We start from the raw sequence: 18460 nt of genomic DNA, 5'->3' as shown, positions 1-18460 counted from the left end.
GGTATGTGACTTCCTATGGAGGGTTAACTTGTTCGAGGTTTAAACCATGAAATGATATATTGTCTACCAACTCAGCCTCCTATGGCCAATCTTTACATCAACAGAGGTGCTGTGCTGAGAACATCCAGGCTGGTGGAAGTCCCACATGATTTTCAAACATGAGAATCCTCCCTTGAAATCCTACAGCCCCTCTCTATGTCTGATAGCGTTGTGGGATCTAGCCAGAAGACCAGAAGCTAATGAATCCCGAACTGGTACTCTAGTCCGTGTATGATGTCACCTGTCACTCCCTCAGCCCTCAAAGTTTTTTAAAACTATTCTTATTATGTTGATTTGTGTGTAAGAGCATGCATACACAGGCTATGGTACACATGTGGAGGTCAGAGAATAACATGTTGGCTCTCTCCGTCCATCACATGGGTCCTGCTGCTTGAACTCAGGTCGCCAGGCCTGATGGCAGGCACTTTCCATTGGGTCTTCTCCCTGGCTATCATCCCTCACCTTCTAAGGAGCATGTTAGCCATGTTCCAGTGTTTTCTAGTACTCCCCATCTTAACTCAGGTCTGGGTATGAATCCAGGCTACCTGACTTCACATCTCAGCATTTTGGCTTAATTCCCCTGACATGACTCCCGTCGGTGGCTGACTCATGGCTTCCCGAGTGAAGGCACACTAGTCGGTCCTCTCGAAATGTTCAGTAGTGCACCCCCGTCCCAGCAGATAGACCATACCACACAGAGCCATCTCTCCCTCTTCCTTTTCCAAGGGAGACCAATTCCCTTTCCTCCCCGTCTAAGCATCCCGAATCTTCACAGAGATGCAGCAACCACAGTCTTCAGCGGCTTTCCTTAACTGGACCAGTTTCTTAGTCTTGAAGTTTATTTTTAGCTACTCCATGTGAGTTTGCTATTTTTCAGTCTGTCAATCTCTTTCTTCAAATAGAATATCCAGCGGCTCGAGGCATCTGCCCTTCCTCTTCTGACCGCAGGAAGAAGGACAAAAGGCTTGCATACAGCTCAGCGCATCCCAACAGCAGACAGATGACAGCGTAAGGGCAGGTAAGACTCCGAACAAAACTGTTAACTGGCCTCTCAACCCCCAAAAGATTCCAGTTTCTGAAAAAAAATTAGAAAAATCACAGACAAAATCTTCAGGATTCTACTGTGGCATCAGATACAGATTTACCTCTGAGTTAAATTTTTAATAGTTATTTAAAGCATAGCATAAAAGACTACAACAACATGATATTTCCACTGATTTAAAGCAGTCACTTTCATTGGCTCTCTGAATTTGGATGAATCACCTCTCGCCTCAAGCTTCAGTTTTTTCACTTATAAAGTGCAGTGTGATGCCACAATTATCAGGCTAAGGAAGGGTTAGCACAGAAAAGACCCTATACATGCAAACAGGAGTAAAGAAGAGCACGGCTATTGTAATCAGAACCTATTAAAATTAACTACCCTCTTCTGTAAAATTGCTCAGCCAGACTACTCAGTTTTAGTAAATTCTCAGCCAAAAATTAAGCTCTTCCAAATTTATGATGTTTTTGCTTAAGAGTTGACCTCCAATCTTACCTGAGATGGAACTTTCTACCCCCATAGATATGGGCAGAAAGAACCAAACGACAGTCACAGAATTCCTCCTCCTGGGACTCTCTGAAGAGTCAGAACAAGAAGGCATTGTCTTTGGGATGTTCTTGGTAATGTACATGGTCACCATCTCTGGGAACCTCCTCATCATCCTGGCCATTAGCTGTGACCCTCATCTCCACACACCCATGTACTTCTTCTTGGCCAACCTCTCCAGTGTCGACATCTGCTTTTCCTCAGTCACCATCCCCAAGGCATTGGTGAATTACATGGTGGGAAGCAAGTCCATCTCTTACACAGAGTGTATGATCCAGATCTATTTCTTTATCACATTTATCAACATGGACGGCTTCCTCCTGAGTGTGATGGCCTATGACTGCTATGTGGCCATTTGTCACCCACTCCACTACACCCTGATGATGAGGCCCAGACTCTGTGTCCTCCTGGTGGTCCTATCATGGGTCATCACACATCTGCATGCTCTCTTGCACACTCTCCTCATGGTTCGACTCACCTTCTGTTCCCACAATGCAGTGCACCACTTCTTCTGTGATCCGTATCCTATCCTGAAACTCTCTTGTTCTGACACCTTTATCAATGATGTCACAGCCTTCACAGTGGGTGGGCTGACCTCTGCCACACCATCCACGTGCATCACTGTCTCGTATGCCTATATCCTCTCCCGTGTACTGAAGTTCCCATCTGTTCAGGGGATAAGAAAAGCCCTGTCCACATGTGGGTCCCACCTCACCGTGGTCTGCCTTTTCTATGGGGCAATCCTGGGGGTCTATATGCACCCTTCATCTACATATTCAGTGCAAGACATGGTGGCCACTGCCTTTTTCACAGTGGTGACACCCATGGTCAATCCCTTCATCTACAGCCTGAGGAATCACGATGTCAAAGGAGCCCTAAGGAAATTCATGTTTAGGAGATTCGGTTCTTCGAAATTCTACAGGTAGAAGTTTTAGAACAGAGAAGACTAATAATGGAGCAATGGAGGCTGTGATGAGTATATTCATATGTTCATCTTGCTGTCTGTAAATACAATGCTGATGAATAGTCATAAAATTATGAATTTATTGTCTACATCTAGAATGAATCCTGTGACCTTTATTTTAAAGAAGAACACAGAGAGGGGTTTAGATGAGTCTGTTTGCTGACCTCATGTGACAACTCAATGTGCTTTCCATGGCTGTGTCTAGCAGTATTAAAAGATGCTAGTAGACATCTTTTAATGCTAGTAGGACTAGTATTAAATGCTAGTAATTTTTATTTAAATTTTAATGCTAGTAGTCCATTAAGAGATGCTAGTATGACTTTGGACTCATATGCCTTCTGAGCGTCACGTGAAATAGTGAAGTTTTACAAATGATTTTTGCAGCATGATTTTGAATGAAATATATGCTAATACTTATTGAATGTTACAGATTATCTCTGCATCAAATTTGTTTGTTTGTTTTAAGACTGAGTCTCACTATGTAACCCTGGCTGCTCTGGAACTCTCTACGTAGAGGAGACTGACCTTTAACTCACAGAGATCTGCCTCCCCTTACCTCCTGAGTACTGGGACTTAAGGTGTGTGCCACCATGCCTGGTTTATCTCTGTATTATCTTACTTGAGGCTCGCACTTCCATGTAATACACTATTCCCATCTATAGCTCAAAGAAATTGAATCACAAAGAAATTAACCTGTCCAGGTCCATAGAATCACTAATGATCTTTAGAAGTATCCAAGACTTTATTGAAATAGAAAAATAAACTACCAAATTCTGGGAAGCATGAAGGAAATAGAAAGATGAAAACATCCTATTTTGTTCCTGGCCCCAGTCTGGGGTGAAAGAATACGTGGTAGTTGTTTGTGCAGGAAACAGTCTATTGGGGATTGGTTCTGTTTCCATTTCTGACCCTTTGATGAGCTGCATAACAAGCCAGCCATGAAGGTAGATGGCCAAGAATATGTCCTGGAATGCTCCCTGGGCCCATGAATAGCTTCTCAGGCAGGCACTGGGGTGACGGTGAAGGACAATATGCTTGGTTCCTACTTTGAATCACCTCAGTGGTTACTCAAGAAATGAATACCTTTTTAAATCCTTGTGTGCGGTGTGTCAGACACAGAGTAACTGTAATGGGCAATCACTGTGATTGCAGTCTTCAGATTTTGTGGTGTTCATCCAGATGTAGCTCATCAGTATGCCAGGCAACAGCAGGGAAGTCTGACAAAGATACTCATATTTGGGGTGCTTCCAGACTCCCTTAGCAACAGCTTCCACCAAGAGGAGCTTTCTCTTCTGCTGCCACAACTCCTGGGATGCACCCCTCCTGCTCCCTGCCTAACAGTTTCCTGAAGCATTGATTCACCATTTGGAGACAGCTCTTAGCAGCCACCCAGAGCTCCCAGGGAGCCAGTTCAAACCAGCTTTCCTCACATTCCCCCTCAGATTTCCCTCCACAATTCATACAACACGAAGCACAGGAGGAGCCGAGGGTAGGGACCCATGCCTGTGATCCAGCACGTAGGACACTGAGCCAGGAAGATGCAAGTTCATTGCCAGCTTGAGCTCTGAGGCTCTGGCTTTTTTAACCTCTAGGACTGAGAAGGGAAGGAACTGTAAATAAGACAATAACCGCCCAAATATGTCAGGAACCATAAAGACTGGTACTAAGCTTTCATGGAAATAGACATTTATCATATATTCTGATAGAACACATACTATTCAGTACTTACAACATTTCTGTAACCAGTTTAGTAAGTATGCAAAAAGTTTGGTTGATTTGAATAGAAAAGTTTGGAATTGGACCCAGGTGCAATAGAAGTGGGTTGGAAATCTCTAGGGGTTGATATCCTGCCTCTAATAGAAGGTAAAGCAGAATGCCAATCACACCGACCAATTCAGAACTCCATACCCTGCTCAAGCATGAAAAAAAAAAAACCAGCATTGCTTCACGAGAAATGGCCATAGCTCTTTGGTAAGAGGGTGGCAGGCACAAACCACCCACCTCTCTCCACTGCTCAGCCCGACTGTGTTTGTATGGACAGCCGTCCACTTGCCCAGTGGGGCTGGCTGTTGTCCCTGACAGAAGGCTGTCGGTAACTACCTTGTCCCCCGCATAGGCGGCAGAGACTACCCTCCCTGAGTGGCATTCATTAGGAGATTTAAAGAGACAGCAACGTTTCCTTATATTTCTCCCCAGTTGTAACAGGACTTTATCAGTCCACTAGAAGAAAGCTTTGTTGGTGCACCAATGACTGCAGAGAAAGTGAAACAGTTTCTTTGAGGACCACACATAATTAAGACTTTCATGCACACACACACACATGAACATACGCATGCACAGACATAAATGTTACACACCTGAGAGGCCTGATGGTCACCAGTCAGTAAACTAGCTTGGAAAATTGACAGGTGGACAGGTCCACTCTTGAGCAAGCAGAAATATCAATGACACCCCCAAGCCAGGAGGGATAGGCTAATACCACTAACACAACATAGTTCTCAGACATAGACAGGGTCTCACTATGTAGGTCAGGCTGAGATCTTCTGGCATCTACCTCCTAAGTGCTGGGATTTAAAGGTGTGCACCACCGTGACAGGAAGGAATATATCTTTAATAAAAAGTATATCCTAATAAATCTTAAGTTAGCTTCATCACAAGTCAGTTGTTACAGTTTCAAGACAGCCACTAAGAAAGCAACTTGAAAATAAACAGTAAGAGAGAGAGGGAGTCAAATTGGCATGCTACAAAGAACTAACTTCTAAAAATATGGCATTGATGAAAGATATGGTGAGGGGAAAACTTAGAAATACTTGATGGCATAAGTAGATGATATTTTTAATCAGTAACCGCACTCACTACAAGTCGATTAAATCACTCATATTAAAAGGGAGAAGTTAGCCTAGTGGGCAAAAATATGATTCACTTGAATATGCATGTGAGGGGCTCTTAAAAATGGAACCATGTATGCCACGCAAACAGAAAATTTATAAAAAATGACATGGTTTTATGTTAACATGAGACAAAAAAATACACTTTGGGATTATTTCCTAGCCTAAAAAGGGAAATTTCTATTCATAAGAAAGACAGTGCTAGCTGAAAATGTATGTGCACTCAAAATTAAAGCTCAAAATGCACGTGAAATAAAAACAGAAATAAAACTCTCTCAGGAATTGTACACATAAATTGAAAGGCCAGTAATGGTGGAAAAGAACTGAACACAGCATTAACCCGCTCAATATCACTTGACACAAAACTACACAGTACTGTCAAGTGGACACAGATCACATGACTTTACCAGGTTCAGGGCAAGGTAGATGGTCCAGTGGGGAAGGGTGCTTGCTCTGTAGGTTTGGGGACCTGAGTTGGAATTGTCACATCCCCAGACCCCACAAAGGAAGGCAAACAAGGCTGTGAATACTCTAACCCCAGCATTGTGAGATGGCGGCAGGTGGGTCCCTGGTTAGTAACACCCCCCCCCCCCAAGCGGCAAGCTCTGGTTTAGTGAAAGACCTTATCGTAGAGCAATAAACTAGAGATTTATAAAGGAAGACACTAGACATCCTGCTCTGGCATCCATGTGTGGACTCATCTGGATACACATATGTGTATGCAAAACACACACACATCGCACACACACATACCACAGCTCACAGATTATAATTTTTGACCCAAACAAAAGTCAATCAAGAAGAAATACCAACAATATATCTAGAAGTAATACCAAATATTAGAAATTAAGTGATAGACTCCTAAATTATGCATTGGAGAAATGGTAGTTCCCAGTAGCATTGCCATGGATCCCAAACTAACCCAAGAGAGCTTGCAGAGGTTTGAGAAGGATACTTTCTCCTCACATACCACATGCAGATGGGGCGTTATCTTTCTCAGTATCCCACCTATGAAATGACATCCACATTGTTTTTGAAAATTCCAGCAGGACCACACTTACAATAAAAATCTCTGTGTCCAGTGGCTACAACAAAGGCAAGAACAGGAGCAGGCACAGTAGAGAAGGGATCATTTGAATTATTACGTTGACTTGAGACCCCCCACCAGCCCTGATAATTCCCTGGAGAGAGAATCTTCCCATCCTAACCTGAACAGGAAATGAGAAAAATAAAATCAGAATCTCCCTGTGCTAAGAGATCTGAACTTGTTTTCTGATGCTGTAATAAAACATCAAGACCAAAGCAACTTAAGAAGAAACAGTTCATGTTGTCTCACAGTTCCAGAGGGAGAGCCCTTAATGGCAAGGAAGGCATGGCATGGCAGCAGGAACAGGAAGTTGACTGATCACATTGTCATCCACACACAGGAAGCAGCAAAATGAGGTCTTTCTCTCAGGTCAACAATAGAAACCTTCCTTCCCTTTAGCCACACCATGGAGGGCTAATATTTATAGTTCTTACTGCTCCCCTCTATATAGACTGAGCTCTTTAATTCCAGCTCTTGGAAGCCTGCTACAAAAAGAAATAATTTCAAGGTCATCATGGTTTATGCGGTGAGACCCTGCCACAAAAGAGAAAAGAAAGAAAAACAATAAAAAATGTATTAAATATCTTTATATCAATATCTACAAGATTTTTTTAAAGAATTACATTTTTCTTGCTTTCTCTCTGTGTTTGTGTATGTTCGTGTGTTCAGTGGTTGCATATGAAGCTCAGAGGACAACTTTTAAGAGTGACTTCTCTCCTCTGACCATGTATGCTCTGGGGATCAAACAGACTTGGTGTCAAGTGTCTTTACCTACTGAGCAATCGTGCTCACCCTACAAGTCATTTTGATTCTTTCTAGAAGCTGAAGGGAGAAAAAGAAGAGTCGAATGATGAGCGATCCATGGTGTTGAACGTTCAGAAGACTCAGCGTCAATAGAAAATACATTACATTTAAAACAGTGTAGGGTTTGCTGCTGCCAAATCAAATACCTTAAAATTTCTTCTTGTACATGATGAGCTTAGTCTAACAATTATTAGATTGGGGAATGAGAAGAAAGCAAAGTCATTTGGAGAAAGAGCAGTTGAAATACATGACAGATGAAGATTAATATTGGGTACCTTATTGACTGTAATGAGATCTTTTTGTAAAAACCATTCATCAAACTGAGGAGACCTTTGATTTGGGATTTATTGGGAATTTTTACATTAATTAATATTTTTAGAATTTTGCAAGTGGCTGTTTCTACATCATTCATATGATTGTTTTAGAAGTCATTACAATTGGGCTTGGTAATTGATTCATACTGGATAGTGGGCTCCAATCTTGTTTTTAGGCCATACCAATGATGATTTATTTGATTTATGGTCTGATACCATTATTTGATTTGTGGTCTGATTTCTAGTAATGTATTCACTAGATTTTGATATCAAGTTGATGCTGTCTTTAACCTCTACTGTAACTTGATAAAATTTTATATTTTATTGCTGTGTGATACATAATATTTATATATTCTGGGACTATACATTATATATATTATAAGAACCATCTTATCAGACATGATTAATTATAAATAATTAACCAAGGATAGAACTCTGGCAGTGAGGACCTGTATAATAACTGACTTTCTGAGGATCCTAATTTTTGTTGCCCAGACAGAATACAGACTGTGAACACTTCATCTGTGTCTCTAATTAGGACCAATGAGAAATCCACCCTAGGGGATCACACACTTGGCTCCATCTTCACGGCAGCAGCACCTCCAGGGATGGAGCATCAATTTATTCACTCTCAGTCACCCAAGCTTGACCAGAGAGAACCACATGCCTGATTCTAGATATTCTCTTCTGGCGACAAAGGCCCTTCCCTTCTCAGCTTCAAGTGTGGACTTCTCAAAACCCAGTCTCAACCATGGCACCAACAGAGAAAGGACTTTTCTGAAGACATCTGATAACAGCCAGGAGCACCCGGGTAAGGAGGGTGGGGAATCAGAAGAAGACAACCCCACAACAGGCAGACTCTCATGGCCTTGGGCCCATGGGATGACTTATAGAGAAAGAACTTCATTCAATGCCTCTGCATCTGACCAAGTTCAAAGGAGGAAAAGTCTCTCACACCTCCATGTCCATGCCTTGTTGCTACACAAGGTTCTCTGCACTAGGGATACAGGGACCTGCTATGTGGGTAGAGGGAGCAAAAGAACAGAATGGAGTTTGGAGGTTTAGGAGCATAACTGCATGGTATTAAAAAGCTTAATCAGAAGGAGAGAGAGAAAGAGACAGAAGGAGACAGAGACATAGAGAGACATAGACACAGAAAGAGACAGAGATGTAGAGACACACACAGACAGAGACAGGAAGAGACAGTGAAACAGAGACAGAATGTCATTATTTTATCCTGGTCCTCACATTTGTTCTGTGCCTAAATCTGGAGTGTGTGGTTGTATAATGAAGGTGTCTCAGACTGTGGCTACTTGGATGCTACTGAAACTGGGCAGTGGAGTGTTGACTGCTGCTGGAGTCCAGAGACAAAGCAGCCTTAAAGGTTCAGGGTCTCAAACCCCAGTGATGCAGACATGTCTTCACTTCTGGCATCTCAGACACACCAAACAGTCCCTGACTCACAGAAATCATTCAGCAAAACAGACTCACAGTTAGCTGTATGTACATATACATACATACATACATACATGCATACATACATACATACATACATACATACATCCTGAAGGTTTTTTTTTTATTAGTGTGGCAGCAACATTCTGTCTCATAAGGAAGCTTAAGGGGGAGTGGAATAAAATCCAAAAGCTGGAGTTGAAGAGTCAATCAAAGAAAAGGGAATCTGTCCATGGTCCTATGGAAGCTGTACAGCTAGGGCTTAATCCATGATGTTAGTATTATTCCCACGATCTGACCATTTTAATATCCACCACCTACTAATGCACAGAATGAGAAAATATGGAATAGCTGCAGCCTAATTCTCTGAGGAGTGAGCCTTAGCTGTGGTCTTTCCCCACTGGAGCAAGTTGCCTTTACATCCCATTCAGCCTCATTTTCTATTTCTATCTGCCTTCAGGATCATTAGCATCTACAGATAAAGCTCTGTTTTGTTTGTTTTTATGAACTATTGATCATTCTGTTTCTCTTCTTTCAGTTTCCATAGTCCAATAACCTTTGACACATTGGAAGCATATCCTAGCTTTATAAATTTAATTTTGTGTATGTATATGGTGTGTCCATGTATGTTTATGAGTGTAGCTGCACATGTGTCACAGCTCTCATGCAGAGTTCTGCTTCTCACTTCACCATAAAAGCACTGGGATAGCAGACGTGCTCTATGGTGTGGAGTTTTAGGTGGGTTCTGGGGATTTGAACTGAGGTCTTCACACTTACATGGCACATGCTTTACCCACTGAGCCATCTCCCCAGCCCTCATTCTAGCTCTTTGTTGCTGCTCTTGTGGTCACGCTGGTCTACATCCATGGCAACGCTCCGGAAGTGACCTTGGATTCCCATCTCAGCTCTGTGCTTAGCTCCACTCTCACAGCAGCAGTCAGCTCGCTGTCTGGACCACACGAGCATCCTGTAACCAACGTCATCAATTTCCATGTCATGTTCTGTCCTTGCAGCCAGGCCATTTCTCCTGACACCTGTCTCCTCTCCTCCCCTTCCCAGCCAGGCCTCTGATCACCCCAGGGTGATTCTCCTCCCTTCTCAGCTGTAATTGCCTTGCATCCCTCCATGGGCATTGCAGTCCAGATGTTTTCCTGACCTCCTGACCATGGAGATGTCTTAGCCTGGGGATTGTCTGAGATGCACATGAATCTGCATTTTATCCACCTGTAAACCCTCATTCCTCTAGTAGCAGAATAATGCACTTAGAACCTGTATGCCCACTTCTTCTGTGTGCCCAAAGCGGGGAACACTGCACACAGGTGTGTGGGCAACAGCTCAAGTGTCAGCTGTGGTGACCACATCTTAGCAAATAGAATGTAAAGGCCCAACTGCTGGGCAGTTCTGTCAAAGCCTGTTGAACTTCCCAATTGTGATGAAACAGAAAGTCACAGTAGAGCCACAGGGTTTATAATACATGACAACTAGCAGTGACTTTATTTGATTAAAATTTAATAAATGGAAGCTATGAACACATAAAAATTTCTGGGGTCTTGGTACCTGCCTATAGTTCCAGCTGACTTAATATTAAGGCAGGGGGATAATTTACACCCAGAAATTCCTGATCAGAAAAAAACACAAGAAAAATTGTGTACTACAGGCCATCTATGTGTGTGTTTGTGTATGTATGTGTGTGTTTTGCATATTGTGTTTGTTCCTGCACCGAAGTTTGGTTGTGTTTTTGTATGTGTGAGCATGCATGTCCATGTGTGTATATGTGTAACACAGAGAATAAGACTATTAGCTTGTTTGGAATTCTCACTGGTATTGGTCAGTGATTTTTGATATAGATCTATATGCCCACTCCACAGTTTCTTCACGTGTACCGTGAAAGGCAGCATGCCAATTTCTAGACTGAGTTAACTATTGTATAAATATGGTAATAAGCAAACAGCAATACCAATAAGTTCATATTTATTGGAATTAAGTTCTTTCAAAAGGACCACTCTTTGCTATAAAAATACATTCTAATGGAATTTATTAGCAGTTACTTCTCACTAATGAGTAAAACTTTCCAAACTGCATCAATGTTTTCTTCAAGTGTTGGTGATTTCTGTATACGCATCGCACTTTCTTCTCCAGAGACATGGATGGTGACAACCAAACGACAGTCACAGAATTCCTCCTCCTGGGATTCTCTGAAGAGTCAGAACAAGAAGACATTGTCTTTGGAATGTTCTTGGGGATGTACATGGTCACCATCTCTGGGAACCTCCTCATCATCCTGGCCATCAGCTATGACCCTCATCTCCACACACCCATGTACTTCTTCTTGGCCAACCTCTCCAGTGTTGACATCTGCTTTTCCTCAGTCACCGTCCCCAAGGCTCTGGTGAATCACATGGTGGGAAGCAAGTCCATCTCTTACACAGAGTGTATGGTCCAGATCTACTCCTTGATCACATTCATCACCTTGGACAATTTTCTCCTGAGTGTGATGGCCTATGACCGCTATGTGGCCATTTGTCACCCACTCCACTACACCCTGATGATGAGCCCCAGACTCTGTGTCCTCTTGGTGGTCACATCATGGGTCATCACACACCTGCATGCTCTCTTGCACACTCTTCTCATGGTTCGACTCACCTTCTGTTCCCACAATGCAGTGCCCCACTTCTACTGTGATCCCTACCTTGTCCGGAAACTCTCTTGTTCTGATACCTTTATCAATGATGTCACAGCCTTTGCTGAGGGTGGAGTGTTATTTATGACACCGTTTGTATGCATTGTTGTTTCCTATTCCTACATCTACTCTAAGGTCTTGAAGATGCCCTCTGCCCAGGGGATAAGAAAAGCCATATCCACTTGTGGTTCACACCTCACTGTGGTCTGCCTTTACTACGGGGCGATCCTAGGAATTTATTTGCACCCTTCTTCCTCCTACTCACTACAGGATGCAGTGGCCTCTGTCATCTTCACAGTGGTGACCCCTATGGCCAACCCCTTCATCTATAGCTTGAGGAATCGTGACATCAAAGGAGCCCTAAGGAAGATAATTCTCAGGTCCTAGAATCTGAATTTTCTAGAGCTGAGAGGACTCATTGACGTCATTCAGAGTTTCCATTTTATAAACAGAGATCCAGACATGTCCAGTGTTCAGCATGTCTTCCCCTGGGATTTTTGATAGATGTTCGTAATCATTCTTTTATTTGGATGCTGTCTAATGCTCTCTGTCACACACTGAACTTTATCTCTTCAAAGGGATGATTCTAAGGTGCTCATTTCACAGATAAGAGAAACTGAGAACATTTGGACACGTTCTGCCTTGGATGTGTTTAATATCCTCTGAGATCTTGGCTGCCAAAAAGATTAGGGGATTTTATGAGATGTGATCACCTGACCCTATGGCCTCAAGCAGAGCTGTGGTTATCCTGGTAAATGACCCACAGGAAGTTTAACTCACCCATGTTAGACAACTTATGGTTGTTGGTACAGAATCTCAACTCTCAGAGCCTCTGGTAACAGGTGTTCGTTCTTCCCCTTTTTCCCAGCCTAAGGTCCCTCTCATCGATTCTACAGTCTACAATACTACCTCTCCCCTTCTTTTCCCACCTAACATTTCAGGCTTTTGTTCTTCAGCATAAGTTTTAGGGGTACCTATGAAGTGCTATGGGATCCTTGGATAGTAGTTGTGATCTCCCATAAAATGTGTATGTTCCTACATGTTATCATGGGTTGCAGGAAGCAGAGAGTTCCATATATAGCTGAAGTATTCAGAATCAGGGTTGTGCTAGGAATACGGGGACTTGAATTAATGTCGATTATAATTGGAACTTAGGACTTTGGTGCGAAGTCCACAATTATTTTAGAATATGGACCACAGTAACCAGAGTTCCAGCCCTCTTCTAGTTTACACTAAAGGTCAAGTGTCTGCAATGTCACTTGTCATGTCCTTTCCTCACATCCAGATAGTTCTGCCCTCTATCTTCTGGGTTGGGACAGTGGTCAGTCTTCAGTAGCTCTCCATGATGGCCTCTAGGTCCTCACTTCTTTCCTTCCCCGACTCTACTGGGTCTGTGTCCTTTCTTTCCTCACAATCAACTCCTTCCAGACCCTTTCCTGCCTCTGACTGTAACAATCTCCATCCTGGGGAATCTCACCAATTTCTCTCCCTGCACATCTGTCTCCTCCACACAGGTTCCATTTGTTCCTCCTCGGGTGTCAAATGAGTCCTGTCACCCAACTCTCTCAGAATCACAGGAGATGTAAAATATCCTTTCTTCATGTAATAAAGCCTAATCAGTGATTTGGCACAGGCTTTCCCTAGAGCCACTAAACTCTCCTCCTGGCCCCTTATGAACCCAGAGTGTAGTACCCACAGGTTCCTGGTGACTCTTAGAACAGACTACAAGCTAATTTTGGATTCAGAGTCCTAGGCCAGATGGTTATTATGTGGTTTAAATAAAATGTCCCTGATAGATTCCCATATATGAACTCTTGGTCCTCAATTGATGGTGTTTTTTGTGGGGTTTAGGAAGTATGGCCTTGCTGGAGGCAGTATGCCACTCAGGGTATGTGACACTTCTTGTTCACTCTCTGCACCATACTTGTCTTTGAAGATGAGTTCTCAGCTTCCCCTTCCTGCAGCTGCCATGGTTCCCTGTTATGATAGACTCTTATCCCTCTGGATCCATTGGTCAAAATGAACTCTCTCTCCTGTCAGCTGTGTGGTCATGTGTTCATCACAGCAATGGTAAAGGAACTGCTGCAGTCGCTCTCCTGAGAGATTTCCTTTTCCTCTGAGGGGCAGGAATTGTTAGAGTAGGCAAGGAGTTAAGGAACAGAGAGAGCAGGCAGATTCTCAAAGGGACAACTTCAAAAGTTAATATCATTTTCAAATATAATTGACAAAGTCCCAAAACGTAACTGAGCTGTGGGCAGGCAACAGCAATATTATATTAGGTTCTGTCAATTGAACCAATTTGTTATGGTTACTAAAGTGTTCTGTTTCTTTTCCTTTAAATCTTTGTTTATCTTCGGTAACTTCACACAACATTATAGTGTGTTTGATTCATATGCAACTTAGAAAAAGGAAAAGATAAGATTTCCATGTGGAATCCTCAAAATAACAAGTGAACAGCTGAGCACTAAACTGGCCACAAGCCTGATGGGTAAACTGATAGCAGTAAATAAGATTAGCTGTGATATTATACATATAATATAAAAGTTAGAAAGCAAAGAAAAGCTAAGAAAGGACAAACTCGCTGCTGGTGTGGGACAATTGTCTATATTCTGTCAATTCTGTTTTAAATAAACGCTGATTGGCCAGTAGCCAGGCAGGGAGTATAGGTGGAACAACCAGACAGGAAGTAGAGGCGGGTCAATGAGAACAGGAGAATTCTGGGAACAAGGAAGCTCCCTATGCAGTACTGTCCGGACATAGAAGAAGCAAGATGTGAGTACGCTACTGAAAAAGGTACTGAGCCATGGGCTAACACAGATAAGAATAATGGGCTAATATAAGTTGTAAGAGTTAATAAGAAGCCTAAGCTAATGGGCCAATCAGTTTATAGCTAATGTAGACCTCTGTGTGATTTCTTTGGGACTTAACGACTTTTGGAACTGGGCAGGACAGAAACCCTGACAACATGCTGCCCTATATATGATTATCTGTCTCCTATCCCAGCACACATCTGGAGTTAGGGGCCATAAACAACAGTCTTGGGGTGACTGCAGTGGCAAATTATGAGGAACAGAATGCAGTTACTTCTTCACAAGGTCGAGGAGGAGGAGCCTTTCCCACACCCAATGCTCAAGTCATTGTGGGCAGAGCACACTTCTTGCTAGGACCCATAGACTTGTCCTTGAGTCTTTTCTTAAAAATAAAAAGTTTAGGGCTGGAGAGATAGCTCAGAGGTTAAGAGCATTGCCTGCTCTTCCAAAGGTCCTGAGTTCAATTCCCAGCAACCATATGGAGGCTCACAACCATATGTAATGGGGTCTGCTGCCCTCTTCTGGCCTGCAAGCATACACACAGACAGAATATTGTTTACATGATAAATAAATAAATAAATAAATAATTTTAAAAAAAAGTTTATTGCATTTATTATAGGTATTTATTCTTGGTCCCGCTATCTCCCCCCCCCCCCCGTATGTGTCTTTGCCAGCATGCATGTGGAAGTCAGAGGATAACTTGAGGGATTCAGTCCTTTCCTTCTGTGAGAAATAATCATTCTGATCCATTTTCAGTATGGTGCTCATCAGGGAATCCCATTCAGCAGGAGGCACTGGGCTCCCATCTTCCCTAGCTAGCAGCTGGTGCCTGCTTGCTGAGTGCTTTTGAGTTAATCCTAGGACTGAAAAGTTGCAGTTGACTATGTGACTGAGTCCTCCTATCTGGAAAGGGAGGGGCGATCTCAAGCCCCAGGAGGATGGAGAGTTTGGTGGGGACCATGCTAAGATTGTACCTCCCTGAAAAACTCAGCCAATGAGAAATACAGGGGAGGGAAACACAGTCTGGAATGTAAGAACCGGTTTCTTTCCCCGTTTTCTCAGGCTGATGACTACTTTGCAGGTTCATGATAGCTCACTTTACTGCACTGAGTCTCCAGTGCTCTTTTAAAATGTTTTCTGATAATCTTATTTTATGTGTATGGTATTGAGCCGTATGCATATCTGTGCATTATCTCTGTACAATGTTTAATGAGCACGGAGGCCAGAAGAGGACATCGGATGCCCTGAGACTGGAGTCACAAACAATTGAGCACCGTGGGTGCTGAGAATCAAGCCTGCATCCTCTGTTAGAACCTCCAGTGCTCTTAATCACTCAGCCAGCTCTCCAGGCCCTCCAGGACTTTTACTATGAAGTGAGGATCATCATTTCTCACACTGTTGCTATGTGGGTACAGGGGACTGAATTTGGGTCATCAGGCTTGGTAGAAATCACTTTGAACCACTGAGCCATCTCATTGTCCCTGGTTCTTTGATCTTGTCCCAATTCACCTGCCATGCCTACTTTACTATACCACTGAACTCTCTCTGTTTTTCATGAAAGTTTCCTTGGCCTTCCTTCTGGTCTCTTTGGGTAAGTTGTTCAGGGACAAGCCTTGAATCTTGGGCAATCTTACCAAAAATCCAGGTATTTTTGAGCTTTCTTGTGTGTTTCTCCTGCAGTTTTTTCTCTGTCAATAGAATCTACTCAAATTAAGAGCCTATCAGCATTAGGGGAAGACATTATACTTTTCCCTTTATGTTAAAACAAACAGGTGGCTCATGGGTCCTTGGGTCAACACAGATAGAAGTGGTGACTGGGCGAGGAGCAGCCTCCTGTTCGTCAGCCTCACTCCTTGAGGGTCTGTGACCTACAGATGTGGACACATACTGTTCTAGTCCATAAAACCTAGAGTTTATTTTTTCTTTTTTTTCCCCTTTTCTTCTTTTTGTTTTTTAAGTTTTGGAGACAGAGTTTCTCTGTAGCTTTGGAACCTGTCCTGGAACTAGCTCTTGTAGACTTGCCTCGAACTCACAGAGTTCATCTTGGCTTTGCCTCCTGAGTGCTGGGATTAAAGTTGTACATCACCACCACCCGGCCAAAGTCAGTATTTTTTTAAATTATACTTTATAATAGTATCATATATGAAACCAGTCCTGGTAGTGTGTCAGATCCAAAGGAAGCTCCAATTTCTCTAACTCTGAAAAACTGTCCATGTATCCAGAAATGAGCTCAAGCTGGACTATAGGGATTCTGGCAGTTAGATAAAAGCCAGCAATCCTCAGGAATTTGTGAAGTCAGTTCCCATGGGCTGAAAGGGATAATTTCCCTTATCTCTAGCTGGAGAAACATATGGCTACCTGTGGTGCCTATCAGCATACCAAAGCATGTGCTGGTTTCCAGGCTCCCTCAGTATCACAGGGACCTGTCATCCATGTCCTTGTTGGCACCCTACTCCTCACCTTCCCATTTGCCCTAAACTCCCTCCAGCTGAGACTCCCCTCCCCCAGCTGCTCATCCTCCTTACAACTCAGCTCTCCTCACGTCCTCACTCCTGCTGCTCTGCTCTTCTCTCTATGCTCCTTGTTCTCTGTCTGGTCATTCTCTCTTCTCTCACAGGTAGCCCTGGCCGTGTCCATTCTGCTGCCCACGTTCAGTCTACTGCTTTCTCTGCTCTGACCTCTTCCAGATCCTCTGCCAGATTCTCTCTCATAGCAAGGGAAACCTTCCCTCCCTTTAGCCACACCAGGGAGTGATAATGCTTGCACTTCCTTTACTGCTTCCCTCGGTATAGAGTGAGATCGTTAATTCTGGCTCTTGGAAGCCTGAGACAAAAGCATGGGCTTTCAAGGTTATCATGATCTATGTGGAGAGACCCTGCCACAAAAGAGAAAAGAAAGAAATCAATAAAAAAATGCATGCAATGTCTTTATGTCAATAATATAAGACAATCTTTAAGAATTAAATTTCTCTCTCTGTGTGTGTATGTGTGTACATGTGTGTATGTGTGTACATATGTGCGTTTTTGTCTGTTCATGTGTTCCATGCTTGCATGTGAAGGTCAAAGGACAACTTTCAGGAGTCAGTTCTCTCCTCTGACCGTGTATGCTCTGGAGATCAAACAGACTTGGTGACAAGTGTCTTTACCTATTAAGCAATCGTACTTGCCCTACAAGTCATTTTGATTCTTTCTAGAAGCTGAAGGGAGAAAAAGAAGAGTCAAATGATGAGCGATCCATGGTGCTGAACGTTCAGAAGACTCAGCGTCAGTAGAAAATACAGTACATTTAAAACAGTGCAGGGTTTGCTGCTGCCAAATCAAATACCTTAAAATTTCTTCATGTACATGGATTAGCTTAGTCTAACAATTACTGGACTGGGGAATGAGAGGGACAGCAAAGTCATTTGGAGAAAGAGCAGTTGAAATACATGATAGATAAAGATTAACATTGGGCATCTTTCTGATTGTAATAAAATCTTTTTGGAAAAACCATTCTACAAGTTGAGGAGACCTTTGATTTTGGATTTATTGGAAAGTTTTACACTAATGAATACTTTTACAATTTGCCAAGTGCTGTTTCTACATCATCCATATAATTGTTTTAGAAGTCAGTTTGGTAATTGATTCATATTGGATAGTGGGCTGCAATCTTGTTTTTAGGCCATACCAATGATGACAACATTAACTGATTTTTGGTCTGACTTCTTGTAATGTATTCACTAGATTTTGGTATCAAGCTGATGATGGAGGAAGGTCATTGGTTAATTAAATAAAGAAGCTGCTTGCCCTGATAGGTTAAAACAGGAGGGAGGAGTAAACAGAGCAGAATGCTGGG

The 18460-nt window shown here is 42.8% G+C and overlaps 2 protein-coding genes across 2 annotated transcripts; both read left to right on the top strand.

The window, feature by feature from the left end:
* The first annotated feature begins 1602 nt into the window (after nt 1–1602).
* Nucleotides 1603–2550, top strand: LOC102000142 (olfactory receptor 1361-like). The gene has a single exon (XM_005350138.1). It carries the CDS (start codon nt 1603–1605, stop codon nt 2548–2550), a length of 948 nt encoding a protein of 315 aa, XP_005350195.1.
* Nucleotides 2551–11279: 8729 nt separating this feature from the next.
* Nucleotides 11280–12203, top strand: LOC101999868 (olfactory receptor 1361-like). Its single transcript, XM_005350137.1, has one exon. The coding sequence runs from the start codon at nt 11280–11282 to the stop codon at nt 12201–12203; it is 924 nt and encodes a 307-aa protein (XP_005350194.1).
* The last annotated feature ends 6257 nt before the right edge of the window (nt 12204–18460 follow it).

The sequence above is a fragment of the Microtus ochrogaster genome, chromosome 7, assembly GCF_000317375.1.
Source record: "Microtus ochrogaster isolate Prairie Vole_2 chromosome 7, MicOch1.0, whole genome shotgun sequence".
In the NCBI taxonomy this organism is placed as follows: Eukaryota; Metazoa; Chordata; class Mammalia; order Rodentia; family Cricetidae; genus Microtus; species Microtus ochrogaster.
Note: the sequence above shows the minus strand (reverse complement) of the source record. Positions and strands in the feature narration are given on the sequence as shown.